This window comes from Populus euphratica, unplaced genomic scaffold (genome assembly GCF_000495115.2).
Source record: "Populus euphratica unplaced genomic scaffold, PopEup_1.0 scaffold181.1, whole genome shotgun sequence".
Taxonomy (NCBI): Eukaryota; Viridiplantae; Streptophyta; class Magnoliopsida; order Malpighiales; family Salicaceae; genus Populus; species Populus euphratica.
Window position 1 is genome coordinate 612153 of NW_011499958.1, and position 16484 is coordinate 628636.

General features: G+C 34.6%; 3 protein-coding genes and 1 long non-coding RNA gene across 8 annotated transcripts; 1 reads left to right on the forward strand and 3 right to left on the reverse strand.

The window, feature by feature from the left end:
* Nucleotides 1-369: 369 nt before the first annotated feature.
* Nucleotides 370-4434, reverse strand: LOC105138499 (probable serine/threonine-protein kinase At1g54610). The gene is made up of 7 exons (XM_011044587.1): nt 3548-4434; nt 2837-3121; nt 2445-2762; nt 2082-2303; nt 1665-1759; nt 1333-1438; nt 370-974 (listed from the first exon to the last, which is right to left on the reverse strand). Exons 1-7 carry the CDS (start codon nt 3977-3979, stop codon nt 618-620), a joined length of 1815 nt encoding a protein of 604 aa, XP_011042889.1. The 5' UTR covers nt 3980-4434; the 3' UTR covers nt 370-617.
* Nucleotides 4435-5706: 1272 nt separating this feature from the next.
* Nucleotides 5707-7885, forward strand: LOC105138501 (uncharacterized). 2 transcript variants are annotated; one of them, XR_844782.1, is made up of 3 exons: nt 5707-6028; nt 6708-6818; nt 6968-7885. It is a non-coding gene; the product is annotated as an uncharacterized LOC105138501 (long non-coding RNA). The 2 variants fall into 2 exon arrangements; XR_844783.1 differs by having other exon boundaries at nt 7043-7805.
* LOC105138500 (myb-related transcription factor, partner of profilin-like) lies at nt 7605-9675 on the reverse strand. The gene is made up of 2 exons (XM_011044588.1): nt 9091-9675; nt 7605-7964 (listed from the first exon to the last, which is right to left on the reverse strand). The coding sequence occupies exons 1-2, from the start codon at nt 9540-9542 to the stop codon at nt 7850-7852; spliced, it is 567 nt and encodes a 188-aa protein (XP_011042890.1). The 5' UTR covers nt 9543-9675; the 3' UTR covers nt 7605-7849.
* Nucleotides 9676-12037: 2362 nt separating this feature from the next.
* LOC105138503 (uncharacterized) lies at nt 12038-15628 on the reverse strand. 4 transcript variants are annotated; one of them, XM_011044593.1, is made up of 3 exons: nt 15407-15628; nt 14018-14654; nt 12038-12513 (listed from the first exon to the last, which is right to left on the reverse strand). In XM_011044593.1, exons 2-3 carry the CDS (start codon nt 14566-14568, stop codon nt 12444-12446), a joined length of 621 nt encoding a protein of 206 aa, XP_011042895.1. In that variant the 5' UTR covers nt 14569-14654; nt 15407-15628; the 3' UTR covers nt 12038-12443. The 4 variants fall into 4 exon arrangements, with proteins under 4 accessions (XP_011042895.1, XP_011042892.1, XP_011042893.1 ...); XM_011044590.1 differs by having other exon boundaries at nt 15336-15628; XM_011044591.1 differs by having other exon boundaries at nt 15327-15628.
* Between the last annotated feature and the right edge of the window lie 856 nt (nt 15629-16484).

Here is a 16484-nt window from a genome sequence, read left to right on the forward strand (position 1 = left end):
CGAACACCCTATTCATGTTCTTTAATGTTTTCAATAAAAAAAAAAATGCATGTTTTATGCAATAAAAAACGCAATTTTGAAGAAAAATTTATTCTTTTAACAATTTTATACAGGCAACCCAATTAAGGAATTTTAACAGGTAGGCGACTCGGATGAGGAAAGTTTTTATATAGATACTACACTGAGAATCAGTATATAGTTGGAGGAATAATTTTAGGTTATCTTAAAAAAAAAAAAATCTTTTCCGAAACCTGAAGTATATATTTTCTCCCGGGTGGAGCTTGCAGAGGCGCCGTCCCATTCATCTATAACACTTTAACATTTCAGTTATTCCTACAAAAAAAAACTGAAAAAGTATTTTTTTAGGCGCCATCTTCAATGAGTGAAGGATGAATATAAGAGTAAGTACATAGAGTAGAATTGTTAGATATAAGTTCACGGGTAGCATTCGATTACAGACACAAAGTGTTATATGCAGAACGAGTGTATTTTCAGCATTTCTGACCAAAACGAAAAATAATATGAGTAATCACATTCGAGATACAGAAAATATGATCCAAAATTCTCAGAAAAGGGAAAAAAAAGAAAAAGAAAAAAGAGTTGCTGCTCGACGTGGCCTAGTTATCCACTGCATATAGTACTTCTAACTGCTTCCCTTGATCGAATTTTCTGAATTCTCTTACGGAAGCAGACCTATGGACTCGATTTAATCTGTACATGTCATTGTTCATATTGTACATGGTGCTGCCTGTCCTTGAGGTGGGTAAAGGGGGCAAGTTCTTGATATTCTTGGGAGCATTGGTATGGCCTTGTGTTTTTGGAGACATCTTCTTGGAAGTTGCAATTCGGGATTGCAACAAATTAGGTGGCATCTCAAACAGGTGAGTCGGTTTTGTTCCAGAGGAGTTGCAACTAGTACTGCTGCTTCCTGGCTCATGGCTTTGGTTGATTGATTCATAAGTCTCCTTTGGCTCCTGAATTAACATAGCATAATGATACATTTTTAGCAATAGCACCATGTATGATGCAACTGGAATAATATGCACAGAGGATCTTTTTACTCTCCTCTTTTTTAATAAATGTAATATGAAATATCAGTGTGGTCTCAGAAAGGTTAAGCACGGACATGAGCGTAGTACTTAATTATCCTGCTATTTTTTTTCCCATGAAATTTGACGCGGGCCCTAAACACACAGGGATGTGGCGTGCTGCAGAATGAGATTGTTTGAAAGTGAAAAAGATAAAGTGCATTTCTCCCATCGAAAGGGGGGAATCGCCTTATTGATCAATGTTATGAATTCCACTTGTGATGTGTACTGCTGTACTCTTTACCTCTTTCGGTTGCGCAGGATCTTCTTTTGGTTCTTCAGCTGCCAGATCTTTTTTCTTACGCTCACGATATGTTTGAGATCTTCGTTTCATTCTAGCATTCCGGCGCCTGCAAAAAGTAGGATGATAATGATTAATGAGTTATTTCAAGAAAAATGGGGGAAAGGCGGAAAGAAGATAAAGAAAATTGTGATGTTTCTGCCATCAGACAAGCATGCGATGTTCTCTTTTAGCCTTTTTTACTGTATCACATTCACAGTTACACCAGAGTGATAATGATTATGCAACCATGATTTAGCTATTAAATATTGCTGCCATTGATCAGATGCGCTTACTTTCTCTGTTCGTCAGCTTGTGTGAGCTCATCTTCATCTTTTTTAATCACCGGGAGGCCTGATAAGTCGCATGCCAGAGGACTTATGTGAAAGAACTGAAACAAGAGGATCAACTCAGAAATAAGCTCTCCGTTTAATTAACTCCTAGCTATATTCTTGTTTCTGCTGGCATGCACTCTTTGAACATCAAAATCATCAATGGTGGTGTTGAAAATTTTGGGAACTAATTGATAGTGTGTGAACCATATTACCTACATGATTCTCCTTAATTCTACTTGGCATTAATAGAACAAGAAATCTCACACTCCAAAAAAAAGATACGGGCTGGGGGAAGCTAGATTGTGGAAATTAATGTAAAGGCTTTGTACTAGTGGCAAGAACTCTACATCACATTAAGCTCTCTAGTCATGTCCTTACTTCATTTTGGAGAGCTGAAGATGCACAGCCGCGAGATGCAGGATCCAGAGCAAGAAGTGTGGTTAACAGACCCAAAGCTGATTCAGGAAACTCGCTGAAAGCTTCAAAAAGGCCAGGTTTGTATGTTCGTGGAGGTCGAAGGGATGTAGATAGCCTTAACTTTTTCCAATAGTCCTCTGGTGGAGTTCCACATAGTTTAAAAATCTTATGCAGCTGCTCGACCTGAATATTTCAGAGTTAACCATGTGAGATAACCATGTGACTAAACACTGTAATGAATAGTCAGGAATATTCTCCAAGGGTTGTGTTTCTCATAAATATCCAGTTAGAATCTCAGTCACGACCATTGATTTCGCTATATACCTCTGTTCTTCCTGGCATGATTGGCCTGCCTGCAAACATCTCTGCCAAGAGACATCCAGCACTCCAGAGATCAATACCAGTTCCATAGTCTGTAGCACCCAGCAATAGCTCTGGAGCTCTGTACCAAAGTGTCACAACTCGTGATGTGAGAGGTTGTTTCTGTTTAGGAGAATAATAATTTGAAAGCCCAAAATCAGCAATCTTTAGCATCCCATTTTTATCAATTAATAAGTTTGATCCTTTAATGTCTCTGTGTAAAATTCCCCTATCATGGCAGTGCTGCAGACCTGAAAGCAGCTGTTGCATATAACACTTGACCTGCATTAACAGATAAGGTGAGCTACTAACAAACTAATACATGATCCCTAGAAACCAAATAAGAGAGTTTCTACCTGTGGTTCAGTAAGTCTTCCTTCGGGACGGGAGATGATTTTTGATAAATCAGACTTCATGAAATCAAAAACTAGATAAAGACTATACTGCATCCTTGAGGTGGCCAGTCCTTCAAGCTTTACCACATTGGGATGATCCAACTTCTGTAATATCATGATCTCTCGTGCCATAAATTTCACACTCTCTGGTTCTGACGTGTCAAAGCGGACCTTCTTCAAGGCAACAATTTGTCCAGTTTCCTTATCTCTAGCTTTGTACACATTGCTATAGGTACCCTCTCCCACCTGTAACCAAGCATGAGAAGACTAAGATGGTCTCGTGATCACAATAACCGTTCAAGCAAGTTATCAGCAAACTTTACGATCCCTTCTCTTTTATAGGAAGTTAAAAACGAAACAAGAAGATCTGAATCTTTTAATTTTTGTTAAATGTGATCAGAACACCACGGAGCCTGATACATCAGTGAAGTAATCCATTCTGAATTTAGAATTGACACTTGGGAAACTAGAAAAACAGATTCACCAGGAAAAAAATTGTTTAAAATCTTTTCTTTTCTCCCGTAATTCCATCGAACTTTTTTTATGATAACTATGGGAGACAGATTACACAGAAAAAGCATCTCAACCCAGTCACAACCATTTCAAATTCCCAAGGAAGAATACATACAGCTAATAAGAAGTGAAAAATAAGAAGAATTCAAGAACACTGACCTTTGCAAGCTTATCATAATTCTCAGCACTCTTAGGGATCAAACCACCCAAAACCTCTCTAGGAACATTATCAGTTAGCCACTTGGGCCATCCATCCACTACCTCCTCCCCGCCAAACTCCACAAATCTCACTCTACCTGTGTCACTCAATTTCGTCTCTTCACCATTAGCAGCACGACCACCATTATATTTCCTCGTTGGTTGTTCAGGCTTAGGGAGCCTGCCAGGGTATCTCTGCCCAGTGGATCTTCTATGGCCAGCGATATCTCCTTTTCCCACATAGCCACTTTCCATTTTGAGCTTCTCTAACCCTCCTGGTGTTGGTGATGAATTTACTGAATACTTTCCCTGGACACAGCCCATGGCCTTTCTCGGTCTAATACCAGTCCTTTTTTTCTTGAGAGAGACTAATGGTTCTGTGATGAATAACATAGCCAAGAAAAGACAGTGTCAAAGAGAGAAGACAGTCATAAATATGAATGGAGTTTGACAAAGAGAGTAAATAAAGAATGGGGAAGGCGGAGAGAGAGATTTTGCCGGCCTTGGACGGCCCTTTTGGATTTTTGCTGTGTGGAGAGAACTCAAAGGATCATTTTTTATTCTAATATTCTACCAGGATGTGATCATTGAATTGAAGTCTCCTGGCTTCCCTGCATCTTGTTATCTCCGTTGGGAGAGAAAGTGAAGAAGATACATGTGACGAGCTCACATTTTCAACCATTTTTTGGGAGGTCTGCAACAGCAATGACACCTTCGCAAATGCCTTTTTGCTGTGGCGGGAGATGGCCGTTTTGTGCATGTCTATGTGAATGCTGGCCATCCCTACCATTTTGCCATAATTACTACCAATTATCTTCTCGTTTTTCTAAAATAATTTCTTTTGGGCCAAGATTATTGATAAAGAAGAACACTAATAACAAGTTACATCACTTCCCTCTAAAAAAAAAATAAAAAAAATCAGCTATAATAAAAAAGAAAGGCACTTTTATTCCTATTTTTTTTACCCCACCGGTTATATATACAGTGGTTGAGAATACAAACAAACTTGAAAATCAATTCCGCCTCCAATGATAATGATTATGTTATAGCATTTCTTTTTTCTAATTTTATTCTAATTGTGATCTAAAATTCAAATCTTCGGAAAGGAAAAAAAATATTTTTTATAAGTTTTTTTGCCTAATTATGGATAGCTTATTTAGGATTTTAATAAGAGAAAAATTAGTTTTAATATTGAAAAACTGATAAAGAATAAATTTAAAATTATAAAATAAGAAATTATCATTATTATGTCTTGCAACTTGCAAGGATATATTTTACTTTGTTTTTATACAAGCACAAAATATTTCTTTATTTATTTTATTTTTTCGGGTATATTAGACACCTAGATTTATTTGAAATACCTTGGCTAATTAAATTAATTTTTTCATGGATTGATTTTTAAATACTCAGAAATATTTTTTATATAATTTTAGTCCTTAGTACCCATAATTACCAAGTTAATATATAAAGGTAAAAGTAATTTAGCTAGAAAAACCATAAGTGGGATTCTGATATACCACGTGGTGTAATGTAAAGAAGAGTATTTTTATGCATTTTAGTGTTTGGTCTACTGATGAAAGGAGTTTGTCTCCTTCCACTACATCTGGGTTCGAGCCTTGACGTGCATGTCTGTCACTCCTGCAGTACCTTACATGCCTACTAGGTTTGCAGGGTATTCAGTGGGCCGTGGGGATTAGTCGTGATGCGCGCAAGCTGGCCCGAACACCCCACGTAAATAAAAAAAAAAGTATTTTTATAAAAGTATTTTTTATTTAAAAATATATTAAAATAATATTATTTTAATTTTTTTATATAAGTTTATGAAAACAATAAAAAAATATCTATTTTTTTTAAAATAAATTCTCGTAAAAACAACACAAGCTAGTTTTAAATTGTGTTCATTCATGTAGGAGTGTGGTGAAGGATAAATTTTAAAATATTTTTTTTACTTGAGTTGTTTTAAAATAATATATTTTTATTTTTTAAATTTATTTTTAATATTAATATATTAAAATAATTAAAATATATAAAAAAATATTAATTTAAAAGAAAAAATAACAAGAAACCAGTTCAACCGTAATGTCAAATCATCCATTCAAATTAAAAGAGATATTGTGTTCTGAAAAAAAAAAGAAAAAGAGTTAAATCTCTAAACCAATGAATCTCATAATAAAATAATAAACTGACTTTCTGACCATTTGAACTAGCCCGCATCATCAAATGTGTCGATTGGACAGTAAGGCCCTGTCTCTGATATGGCCGAGATCTTTGTCGTGCTGACACCGGAAAAGGTTGCAACGGCTATGGGCATTTAGCACCTGTCTCAGCCTGTCTGTCTCCACCTTTAGTGTTTCCTCTTGGGTTTTGACAGCCCAACAACAAAAAATTTCTCTGGGGCTTTCGCATATAGAATGATCTTGCTCATCAGTCTCTGTCTTTGAGGTATGCCTTTTCTTTCCTTTCTTTCTTTTATGATTTATGTGTGTGGTCATAGATTGTCAGATGGAATTTATTTGTAAAATTCTTATCTTTTGGGTTTTTGATCGTCATTTTCAATTCTCTGGTATATGTTTGGTAAGCTAGCTATGTTGAATGCTCTGTCGGTGCTTTTAAGGTCTCTAAGTTAAAACATGATACTCTCATCTGACAGTAATGAATTGGGCATCTGCCATTAATTTGAAGGGATATAAAACGAACTTTCTAAATGAACTTTTGTGGGTTGCTGTGAACCCCTTTAATATCTTAATCCAATTGAATCTTCAAAATTTGCACAGACGGAGTTGGGTTTTCTTAACTAACCTGATATTGAACATTATTGAATGGATAATTTTGCTTTGGTAGCTATTCTGGCTGTATTTTGTGCACTTTCTCCATCGTAAAAGTTTAGGAGGGATCCCAGATCTTTGTTTGGAATTGCATGAGTGGATTTATAGTAGGTTTTTTGGCTGTTGCGTGATACAGCGTAGCATTAGGCCCAGGTTAGTATGGTTAAAGCCCCTCGTAATAAACAGAACATGATAAATGATTATCATCTTAATGAGAGAAATTTTGAAGATCTATTTTATAAGTCATGATGTATTGTATTGATTACAAATTAGCAAATTTTCACCTCATATCGCAGTATATTCATGCCTGCTTGACAGGCAGAATATGACTATCTTACAATACCTGATGCTCTTGTAGAGAAAAAGATGGCCTTCTGGGATTGAGAGGACTGAAGTCAGGGGACCTAGTAATTGTTAATATATCTGTTTTTTTTTTTTTTTTTTTTTTTTTCTGAATGGGTTTTTCCAAATTTTTTTTAAATTTTTTTTTTTTTTTTTTTTTTTTCCTGAATGGCATTTACCAAATTATTATGCTAGGTTATGTCTCTTACTTTAGGCTATGGAACTGAGGTTGTATTCTGCAAATTCACTTCTTCACAAGTTGATATGCCTGTTATTCGATCTGAGCAAGGTGCAGGAATGATCAATTGCAATATACTGCAGAGGAACTTAAGATGGGATGCACGATGAAATTTATTGGTCCAAACTTCTACTGAATTTTGAAGGGGAGTTCAATAAGAACGCTTTGGTAATCTTATGGTGACAAGTTTGAGTCATAAGAGTTTTTCCCAATGATTATTGAGTTCCTTCTCTGAGAAGTGGATGTTGATGACGAACTGGAATATGTTTCTTGCTGCTAACAGAAGAGGCAACAAGCGAGTCAATCTCTCTATACCTCGAGGCTTGCTAGTAGAGCGTTGGTGGATAAGTGAGACTCGTAACTTTCAACCTTTTCCATGCAAGTGGTGCTAACAGACTTGAACCGGAAAAGAAATAAGAAGACAAAGGAAAAAAAGAAGTCTCGAACTGAAGCAGAAGCTAACAGCTGAGCCCTCAGTAATAGTGATGAATAATTGAACTTGAAGTCTCGAACTGAAAATTATAGCAGGGGATGAGAGACATCCTCCTCTTCATGATGCATTAAATGGATGTTGTCTAGTGGTTTTCAATGGCTTTTCAACAATGGATACATGTCGAGATGATATCATTATCTTTAGCTCCTGGTTCAAGTAATGACCAAAATGTACTTTTATCCTTGCAAATCAAGTGAACTGAGATAATTTAGATGAAGTGAATCGAATGTAGTAACTGAAGAAGTTGCAGAACATTGTACATGCTACAGCAATTACAGAAATCAAAATGTATAAGTGACTCTGAGGACCGAGATGGCAATTGTAGAGATCAAAAGGTATCCATGGCTCTGAGATTAAGCGTCGACTTATTCCAGATCTAATATCCCGAAATTGGACAGAAGTATCTTTACTTGATCAACAAAGTCCGAGCCCGTTGCATACTCTGTTAGCATTCCAACAGCAAAACCAAACATTGCCCATCTGCTCAACCAATATCCAAAGCACAGAAATGAAAAGAGGCATCATATCAGAAAGCCACATTATGTCAAGTCAACTGTAGCAAAACGCAAGCTCACTTACCCAAGTTTGTGAAAATTCATGTAACCAAAGCCAAGTAGTTATGCTAATTGGCCACTAAAACGTTCTTTAAATGAGTGATGCTGGGTTCGTATCTACCCACTCTTGTAACAAGAAAAGGGTTGAGCTTTAATTATATAGCACTCTGTTGGAACTCAAAACCACATGGTCAATACATGACAATTCGAAGAGAAAAACCGGTTTTGAAAGGAAAAACAAAATTTTGAAGAAAAAGCAGTTGCAAAACAAAAATCAAGAAAAACTGGGGTCTAAACTTGGGGAAGAAAAACAAAATCTTTCTCGCTTCCATAAGAAATTTTTGCTGGGGATTTGAGCAAAAGCCACCTCTGTGCATCCTAGAAGTGGAACTGGTGATAGCATTGCACTGCCTTGCCTTGAGTGCTATTGATTGGCGAAGCAAATCACCAATCAATAACTGGAAGCATTTCCTTGAGAAGGGCTTTATTTAAGCACTATCCACTGAGGAAAAACAACTGAAACTTAGAAATTAAAGAGCTTAGTCGGTGAAATTTATGTACCTTTCCCTTTCAAAGGCTCAAGAACAATGGGTCTGAAACACTTTCAGTTACCTATTCGAACAGGCCTTCCTAAAAGCCAAAAATAAGAGAACACGAAGTTTTTTTTATGTAATTCCAATGTGAGACTTCTTTGCACGAACTAGTTTACCATCTAGTCCTAGTGAGGCATGGCAAGTCTGTCCTGCATAACCTCTTATTCTATGTCTTCGACTACGGAGAAGAATGAAGCTAATTTGCTAGAAACTAATTACTCTTAAACCGATCTTGATCGAAAGAAACTGTATGTTATCGTTTCTTTTTTCTCTATCCAGTGAATAATGTATCGTTTCAATTGGTCTAATCACTCAAATTCATTATTTAGGACGAATAAAACATCAATTTGCAGAAACAACCCACAAATCTGTCCAATTAGATTAATTATCCACATAAACCCAGATAAACTAAAATTTCAAAAATCCCAAATTGCACATCAAAGAAGAAAAAATTATTACCTTCCATTAGCAATCTCATTCTTGCCAACGAACCCAAAGAAAGGACCTTGATCTGCCTCCTCAAACTTCTTCTGCTTAAAATATTCTTGAAGTTCCTTAGCCTTTTGTCTCTGAAACTCCAAAGTAACCACATTCTTGTCCTTCACGGCCACTTGAGCAGCTGGCTTGGGTGGTGGAGTCACTGGAGAAGACGGTGAAGGAGGAGGGACGGGATTCAAGGGAGGCGATGGTGCTGCTGGCGAGGAAGGTGCTCTAATAGGAGGGGCCACAGGTCTCCTTACAGGCCCTTCAGCTTGAGAACTTCTTATGGTCACAATATAAGGCCTTGTTATTGTAGAAAACCTATAGAAAGAAGATGTTGAGGAGGTTGATGAAGAGGAAGATGGGAAGGAGCAAGATGACGATGAAGGGTTTGGGATTTTGATGTATGGGATTGAAGATGCCACTGACATTTTTCCCCCTCTTCTTGCTCAATCTAAGCACTATATTTCTCCCCCTAATTTCTCTCTGTAGGATAAATGTTTCTTTTTCTGTGCAGATGTGGTTTTTTGTTTTGGTTTGTGTTATCAGAATCAGAAGAGAAGGTGTGTGTGGATAAGGTGTGGCCAAGTTTCAAAGGAGAGAGTGATAGTTCAAGTTAGTTGGTCCATCGAAGGAAGTGGTGACTTTGGCGCCTAACAGCCGCTCAAGCAAGTACGATGTTACCAACATGCCCCTTTACCAGGTTTGTGCTTTGACGCGCTTTCCATGCGAGTGAAGAAGCCATTTCCTTGAATAGCACTTCGAAAAACGTTGCTAATAAGCAAAATCACTGCGATTTGAAAACGTTGCTAAAAAGTAAAGCCTTGATGTAATAAAGAGCATTTTTAGGTGGTATTTGTTTTTTAAAAAATAATTTTTTAATATTTATTTGTCATTAAAAAAATTAATTAATGAAAAATATTTTTTAATTAATAAAAAATATTTTTCAGTAAAAAAAAAATTAACTTAGTTTTCAGGAAAATATTTTTTTTACTTGTTTTCAAGAAAATGGTTTTTAAAAAATTACTTTCCAAATTTTATTGTATTTGTTCACTGTTAGGAAAGTTGATCAATAGAAAACACTTTCCAGTTAAAGAAAACTTTAACTTGATTTTCAAGAAAGTATTTTCTTAAAAAATTTAGACAGAAAACACTTTCCGGAAGTTATAAAAAATTTAGAAATATCATTGTTTGTTGATTGTATCAAATTTGATCCTCAAACTTTTGATTGTTATACATATTTTGTTTTGGATATTTATTTTTTAATTTTATTTTTATATTAACTTTGATCATCATTTTTATAATTATTATTTGCTTTTCTCTTATTATTTTTTATTGGTCCTCGTTCTTTTTATTATTACTTATTTTATTTGAAATAATTTATGAAATGTTAATTATTATTATTTTAATTTCTTTATTTTTTTTAAATTTAAATTTTATTATTTTGATTATTATTTATTTTATTTGAGATAATTTATGAAATTATATTTTTTTCAATTTCATTCTCATTCAACTTTTTAATTTGTAAGATTTCTTCTTCATTATTTTAATAAATTTGAAAAAAATAAAATTTTAATAAATTATTTTTTAATTTATTTTTCATAACATAATTAAATACTGTAAAATATTTTTCAGTTTATTTTTCATATTATTATTAAATATTATAAAATAATTTACTTTTCAAAAATTTATTTTTCTTAAAATTTATTTTCTAAAAAAAATAATTTTTCTACGCACAAACAAAGCTTTAATCACAAAATTATCAAACCATCTCCTTATGTCTAATTTGACCACAGTTTTTGCTTTCGGGTTGTTCCAGAGCACTTCGACCTATCCTCGGAGAAAGAGGAGAGAAAAAAAAGAAAAAGCGGGAGAGAACAGTTTAACTTGGTTTCTTCTTGCCGTGATTCCTGCAAAAGCTTTCCCGCAACGTCTGAAAGCCATAATAAAATCAGGGAAGCTGATAATCCCACGAAAGAGAGCAGGGTCCCTCTTTAACGACTATGAACCCATTCTAGCTTTTGAGAAGCTGGGCATGGTTAACACGTCATGAATAATATAAAATAAATTTAAATTATAAAAATAACTTATAAAATTATAAAAAATTATTTTTGTATTTTAAAAAACTATTTTATTTTTAAATTAATTTTTTATTATTTGAGATTATTTTAATACGATGATATCAAAAATAAATCTTAAAAAAATAAAAAACTATTATTTATATTTACTATTTATCAAGTAAATATCATTTAAATTGGTTGATGAAACAACTTGATTAATTAATTGTTATATTATAAGAATAATACAAATCTTTATGTATAAAATTATAATGAGTGTTGTTTTTTAAAATAATTTTTTATTTAAAATATATTAAAATATTTTTTATATTAAAAATATTCTTTGACGTTAAAAACATTTTAAAAAAATCTAGAAATACAAACAAAAACTTTACCCGTTAGTATGAGTGATTTTAAAAACTTGACCTGACCACGTCATGCAATAAATATACTATAATTGTTATAAATATAATCTTTAGACTCTTTACAACTTTAAGTATAGTCTCTATAAATATAGTCTTTAAGGTACAGCCAAAGCTAGAGCCCAAAATATATTATTCTTAATAAAATTATAAAAATAGTTTTAAAACCATGATTTTATATGATTTCAAAATTTTAAAACAATTTTGTATATTAAATATATATTAACTTATAAAATCATATAATTATAATTTTAAAAAACAACTCGTAATTTTAACCATCTTAATTTTAAAACCTGATTTTACTTAATTTTAACCATTTTCAAAATTTTAAGACAATTTTGTATATTAAATATATATTAACTTATAAAATCATATAATTATAATTTTACAAATCAACTGGTAAATTTAACCATCTTAAAACAGGGCAATCCATGGTAGTAACAAGAGGGCTGAAAATAATACGAGACATTAATTACGAGAAAACAATGGCCAGGGCAATCACAAGTAACAAAGAATAAGGTGCCAAACAGCGTGAAGATTAGAGTAACAAAATGAAATCCTCATCAATTAAATACAGGCACAGAACGATCAGTCCAACAGGCGTGGCCCGATATAGAACTTCTCACTTAGTGTGCGTTTGTTAACAAACGGACCCTCGCATAGAAAGTGTGGCCAGATGCAGAACTCCTTTCTATGGTAACATTTCATATGCAACCAGGTACTCGCTTTTTCTTCAGCACAAGTCAGTTGATAGCCAGGAAAAAGCAGATGAACTCCATCAGTAGCAGCAAGTCCCGTGATTTGCCACGGCATCTTGAGAAAAACTGGGCACCCAAAAGTTTTTGGTAATTGATCACATAATCACGCACGAACAACTTCTTTCATTTCCATTCTCGAATTCATCATCTGATCCACCTGTTTCACTGCCATGGATCAAGTTTTCGAATCATTAACATGGTCATAATGAATATTCACCAGATGAATTAAAAACCTAAGCAAGAGTGGAATTAGTAAAGAAGGTCATCAATGTTTCTGCATAATGAATAACCAAATGCTTGCAAAAATCTTCATAGAAGTTAGTGGACTCCTTCAAAATTTAGGACCAGAAATTACAAAAAACATGTCACGTAGGAAACTCGCTTGCTGACTCCAATGTTACCATTGACACTCGTAACATTCTTCATGTCATATACGTACACATAATGCCTCCCCAATACAGCTATCAAAAGACATATCAAAAACACTTTGGTTGTGTAGATAGAAGCGAAACAAATAACCATACACACTGTGGGACTGACAGAAGATCAAGTATAACCAATCCAAGACAGATTGTGCAAAAACAGAACCAGAGCCAAAATAGGAAAGAGGCTTAAGGCCACATTGCTATTTAGGGCTGTTAATTCCAAGAGCTGCCACTCTCACATGACAAACATGCTCCATGGTCAATATAAAATTGTTTGGTATCAGAAAAGAAATATCTATTGGCGAATATCAGAGAGATGCATAAAATAGGATATATCATCAACTAGTTTGGTCAAATGCATGGAAAGCAAATAGTTTAGTCGAACAAAGCTGATTTACACAAAGGAATGTATGAGAGAGGTAACAATGTGCATGAACGAGTGGAATTCGAATCTAAATGAATTGGCAAGGAAAGAAAGGGACATGAGAAGAATATATCTAAATAAAAATATAGAAATAAACTCATAATAACCAGTAAAATAAGAACCCACTATAAATAAAACAATTCATCACAAGGACATGAGAGGAATTAATGTAAATGACATAAGAAATCATCCCCTGCTCTCTCGCTTTTGAAAGTCTGGTCTGGAACAAGGACACAAAGCACCTTCCATTATAAATACAGTCAATCACGATCATATATCCTTAATGCTCTGCCCCAGTTTCAACATCTCCAAACACATCCCATCCTTTTTATCACTTGAGCCAAGGCCCAAGTTAAATGATGACATTATCATATGGATTACTTAATTCCCTCGACTTGCTTGCCAAACTTACAGAAAATTTTACTTGTTTACGTATCAGGCAACCAAAATATAACCATCACATTTTAAGGTTGCGAGGAACCTGAGTCACTTGATACAAAACGACTCAAAAACAAATCTCTCGTAAGTATTCAACTGAAAGACTATGAACCCTTTTGAGAAGCAGAGTCCATACTTAGCAATATGGGAAATTTATAACAGCACGAAAACTCGTGCAGATGTCACATGGAAATTACAAAAGCGTAGTGGTAACACCAAAGGTATATACATATAACTGAGGCTTATGCCACATGCACAAGAGCACACATTAAAGAGATTCCAAAGGAGGTGTTAAAATCTCCTCAATATGCTTGAAACATGAATTAAATAAATTCAGAGCTCATAACGTCAAAACTAGGATCAAGATAAGGTACTCCCGTACCTTGGTTCAAATTCCCTGATTTCAGCTAGCTCACTCCCACAGACATCAGTCCACTGCACTTTTCTCCTTTCTGTATGACCAGGGATATCACTACCTTGGTCATTCAATGGCTCGCTCTGATTAACATCCTCAACAGGAACTGGAATTCTTTTTGATGCCTTCTTCAGATTACTCTTAAGAGTAATTTTTCTTGCATAATTATCAACTTCAAGCTCGGTAGTAAGATCTTTTTCCCTGTCGGCAACAAGAGGATCTGGCAAGACATCCTGCTGTTGGGCAGGGCCTACTTTGAGAGGTGACGGGGATTCATGTCCCGTGGAAGCGCGACCAAAGCAGATAAAAGAAGCGCAGCCGTGGGAAAGCCGGTTCTTCAAGGAAGCCAGCTGGAGGTCAGAGTCAGGTTCTTGGTCCACCAACTGGTACTGATTCCACGGCGTAACTCTCATGGGTTTGTCTTCGTGCTTCTGACCCAGGAGAAGAAGGGTCAAGCCCTTACTATACCCAGAAGCTGAAGATGAGAAGAAACCTCCTCCTTCCACTGCCAATAACATCAGTTCTAATCATCTGGGCATCAAAATATGATTCTTGTATCACTCCACCCACTGCCCCCTTGCAATAACTAACAAAGACACCAGCCCTTCATTCACCAATTATTCCATAGTTAGACAGGTTGCCATCAAAACATCACAAAAGAAGAAAATATTAATAAATAAAAAAACATATAGTTGATGTATCACTGTTATCTTCCGACTTTAAATCCCAAAAACAAAACCAAGAAAAAAAAAAACATAACAACCCACAAAAAGCTAACCAAAAGTGGCCAAGAAAATGACATTAATATCAAGAGTTAGATCACCAAAATCAACAATCTGATCAAAGTTACAAGAGCCCATTTAATACAGAGTCATCAAACAAAACGGTCAGCCCAAATTTTGACCATAAAAAAGGCTATCAATCATGAGATGCTTAAAAAAAGGACTTGTAAGCATCCCAAACAGGATTCAGGAATTAATAAATATAGCATCACAAACACGCTTAAATACTGCGTTTGTAGTCATTAATTAACATTGAATGCAAAATCAGGATAGTTTTTTGCACAGCTGATCTAAATTCAATACCAAAAAGAAAAGAAAATCGAAGGATACCATCACAACATTTCCAAAAAAAGTGACAAGTTTTTTTCTTTTTTTGTTAAAGATCTGTCTAACGAAAGAAAGATGGTAACATGCATCACTTCACTTCACACTTACTCCTTCAAAGGGGAAAAGAAAAGACAGAGCGAAACGAGAACAGTTCAGCTACTACCAACTTGACTCACTTTTGGATGGAACAGAGTGGTTTTTTCCTTTTTTCTTTTCTCGGGAACCAAACAGAAAATCTTAAGAGCACCTGAAAGCGACGCAATAGATCTGCGAGAGAATCTGGTGGCCTAAAACGGCGGCGCCGGCATGTCTGATCCAATAAATCGGCGAGGAATTGGAGAAATTGTCTATACGGCAAGTAAATAAAACGAGGATTATAGTTTTCAGTGAGTGGGAAAAGGATTTAATGAGAAAAAAAGAAAACAAAAGGAAATTGTACGAGAGGTTGGGTTTACCCCCCCCTGGTTGGTTCGGAGTAATTAAAAGGTTGATCCGGATTGTGACTCCATGGCGCATGATAGCGATGGGCCCAGCCTCCTTTCCTTCTTCTTCTTCTTTTTTTTTTTAAAAAAAAAATTATGAAGATTTTTTTTCTAGTTATTTTTGGTAAAGGTCATGGGAAAGCTTGCTTTTGTTTGCTTGCCCTCCCTCCCTGTGCAGATGATTTGAAATGCTTGTAAAACTTATTTAAAATTAATTAAATTGAATTATTTTTTGAATTTATTGAATAGTTTTGATTAAAAAATTTTAAAAAAATCCATTCAGTTGTGGACTTAAAAAACTGAGAAAAGCAAGCATATATAAATAAGATTTATTATTAATTAAAAGCTTATTAAATCAAAACTCATAAAAAATAACCCAACTGAAGGTATATTGATTCAAATTAAATTTATTTGATTTTAATAAATTTAAAACCAAATTAAACTAAAAAAATCAATTAATTTCAGTTCGGTTAAAAAACTAAAATAAAAAATCAATTAAATCTTTTATTCAAGTCAAATTGTTTGGGCCGATGCTGGTCGTCTGGCAGCTTTACATTCTTTGAACAAGTTCACTTCACGCTTTTAATTACTTGATTAATCAATTAATTGATTGATCGGCTGTCTTTCTAAATGACCCTTCTGCTCTTTCTACTTTCTTTAATGAGTACTCCTTTCATTCCTTAATTGAGTTTAATTGTTGGTGCTGCCTTTGAGATCAAACAAAAAACACCATCTATTTAGGGCAAAAAAAAGAAGCATGAGTAACACAGTGACTGATCAATGATTATTGGGAAATCGACAGTGAGAAGAAGGGACTGTGGGATTTTAATGCTTAGAGTTGTT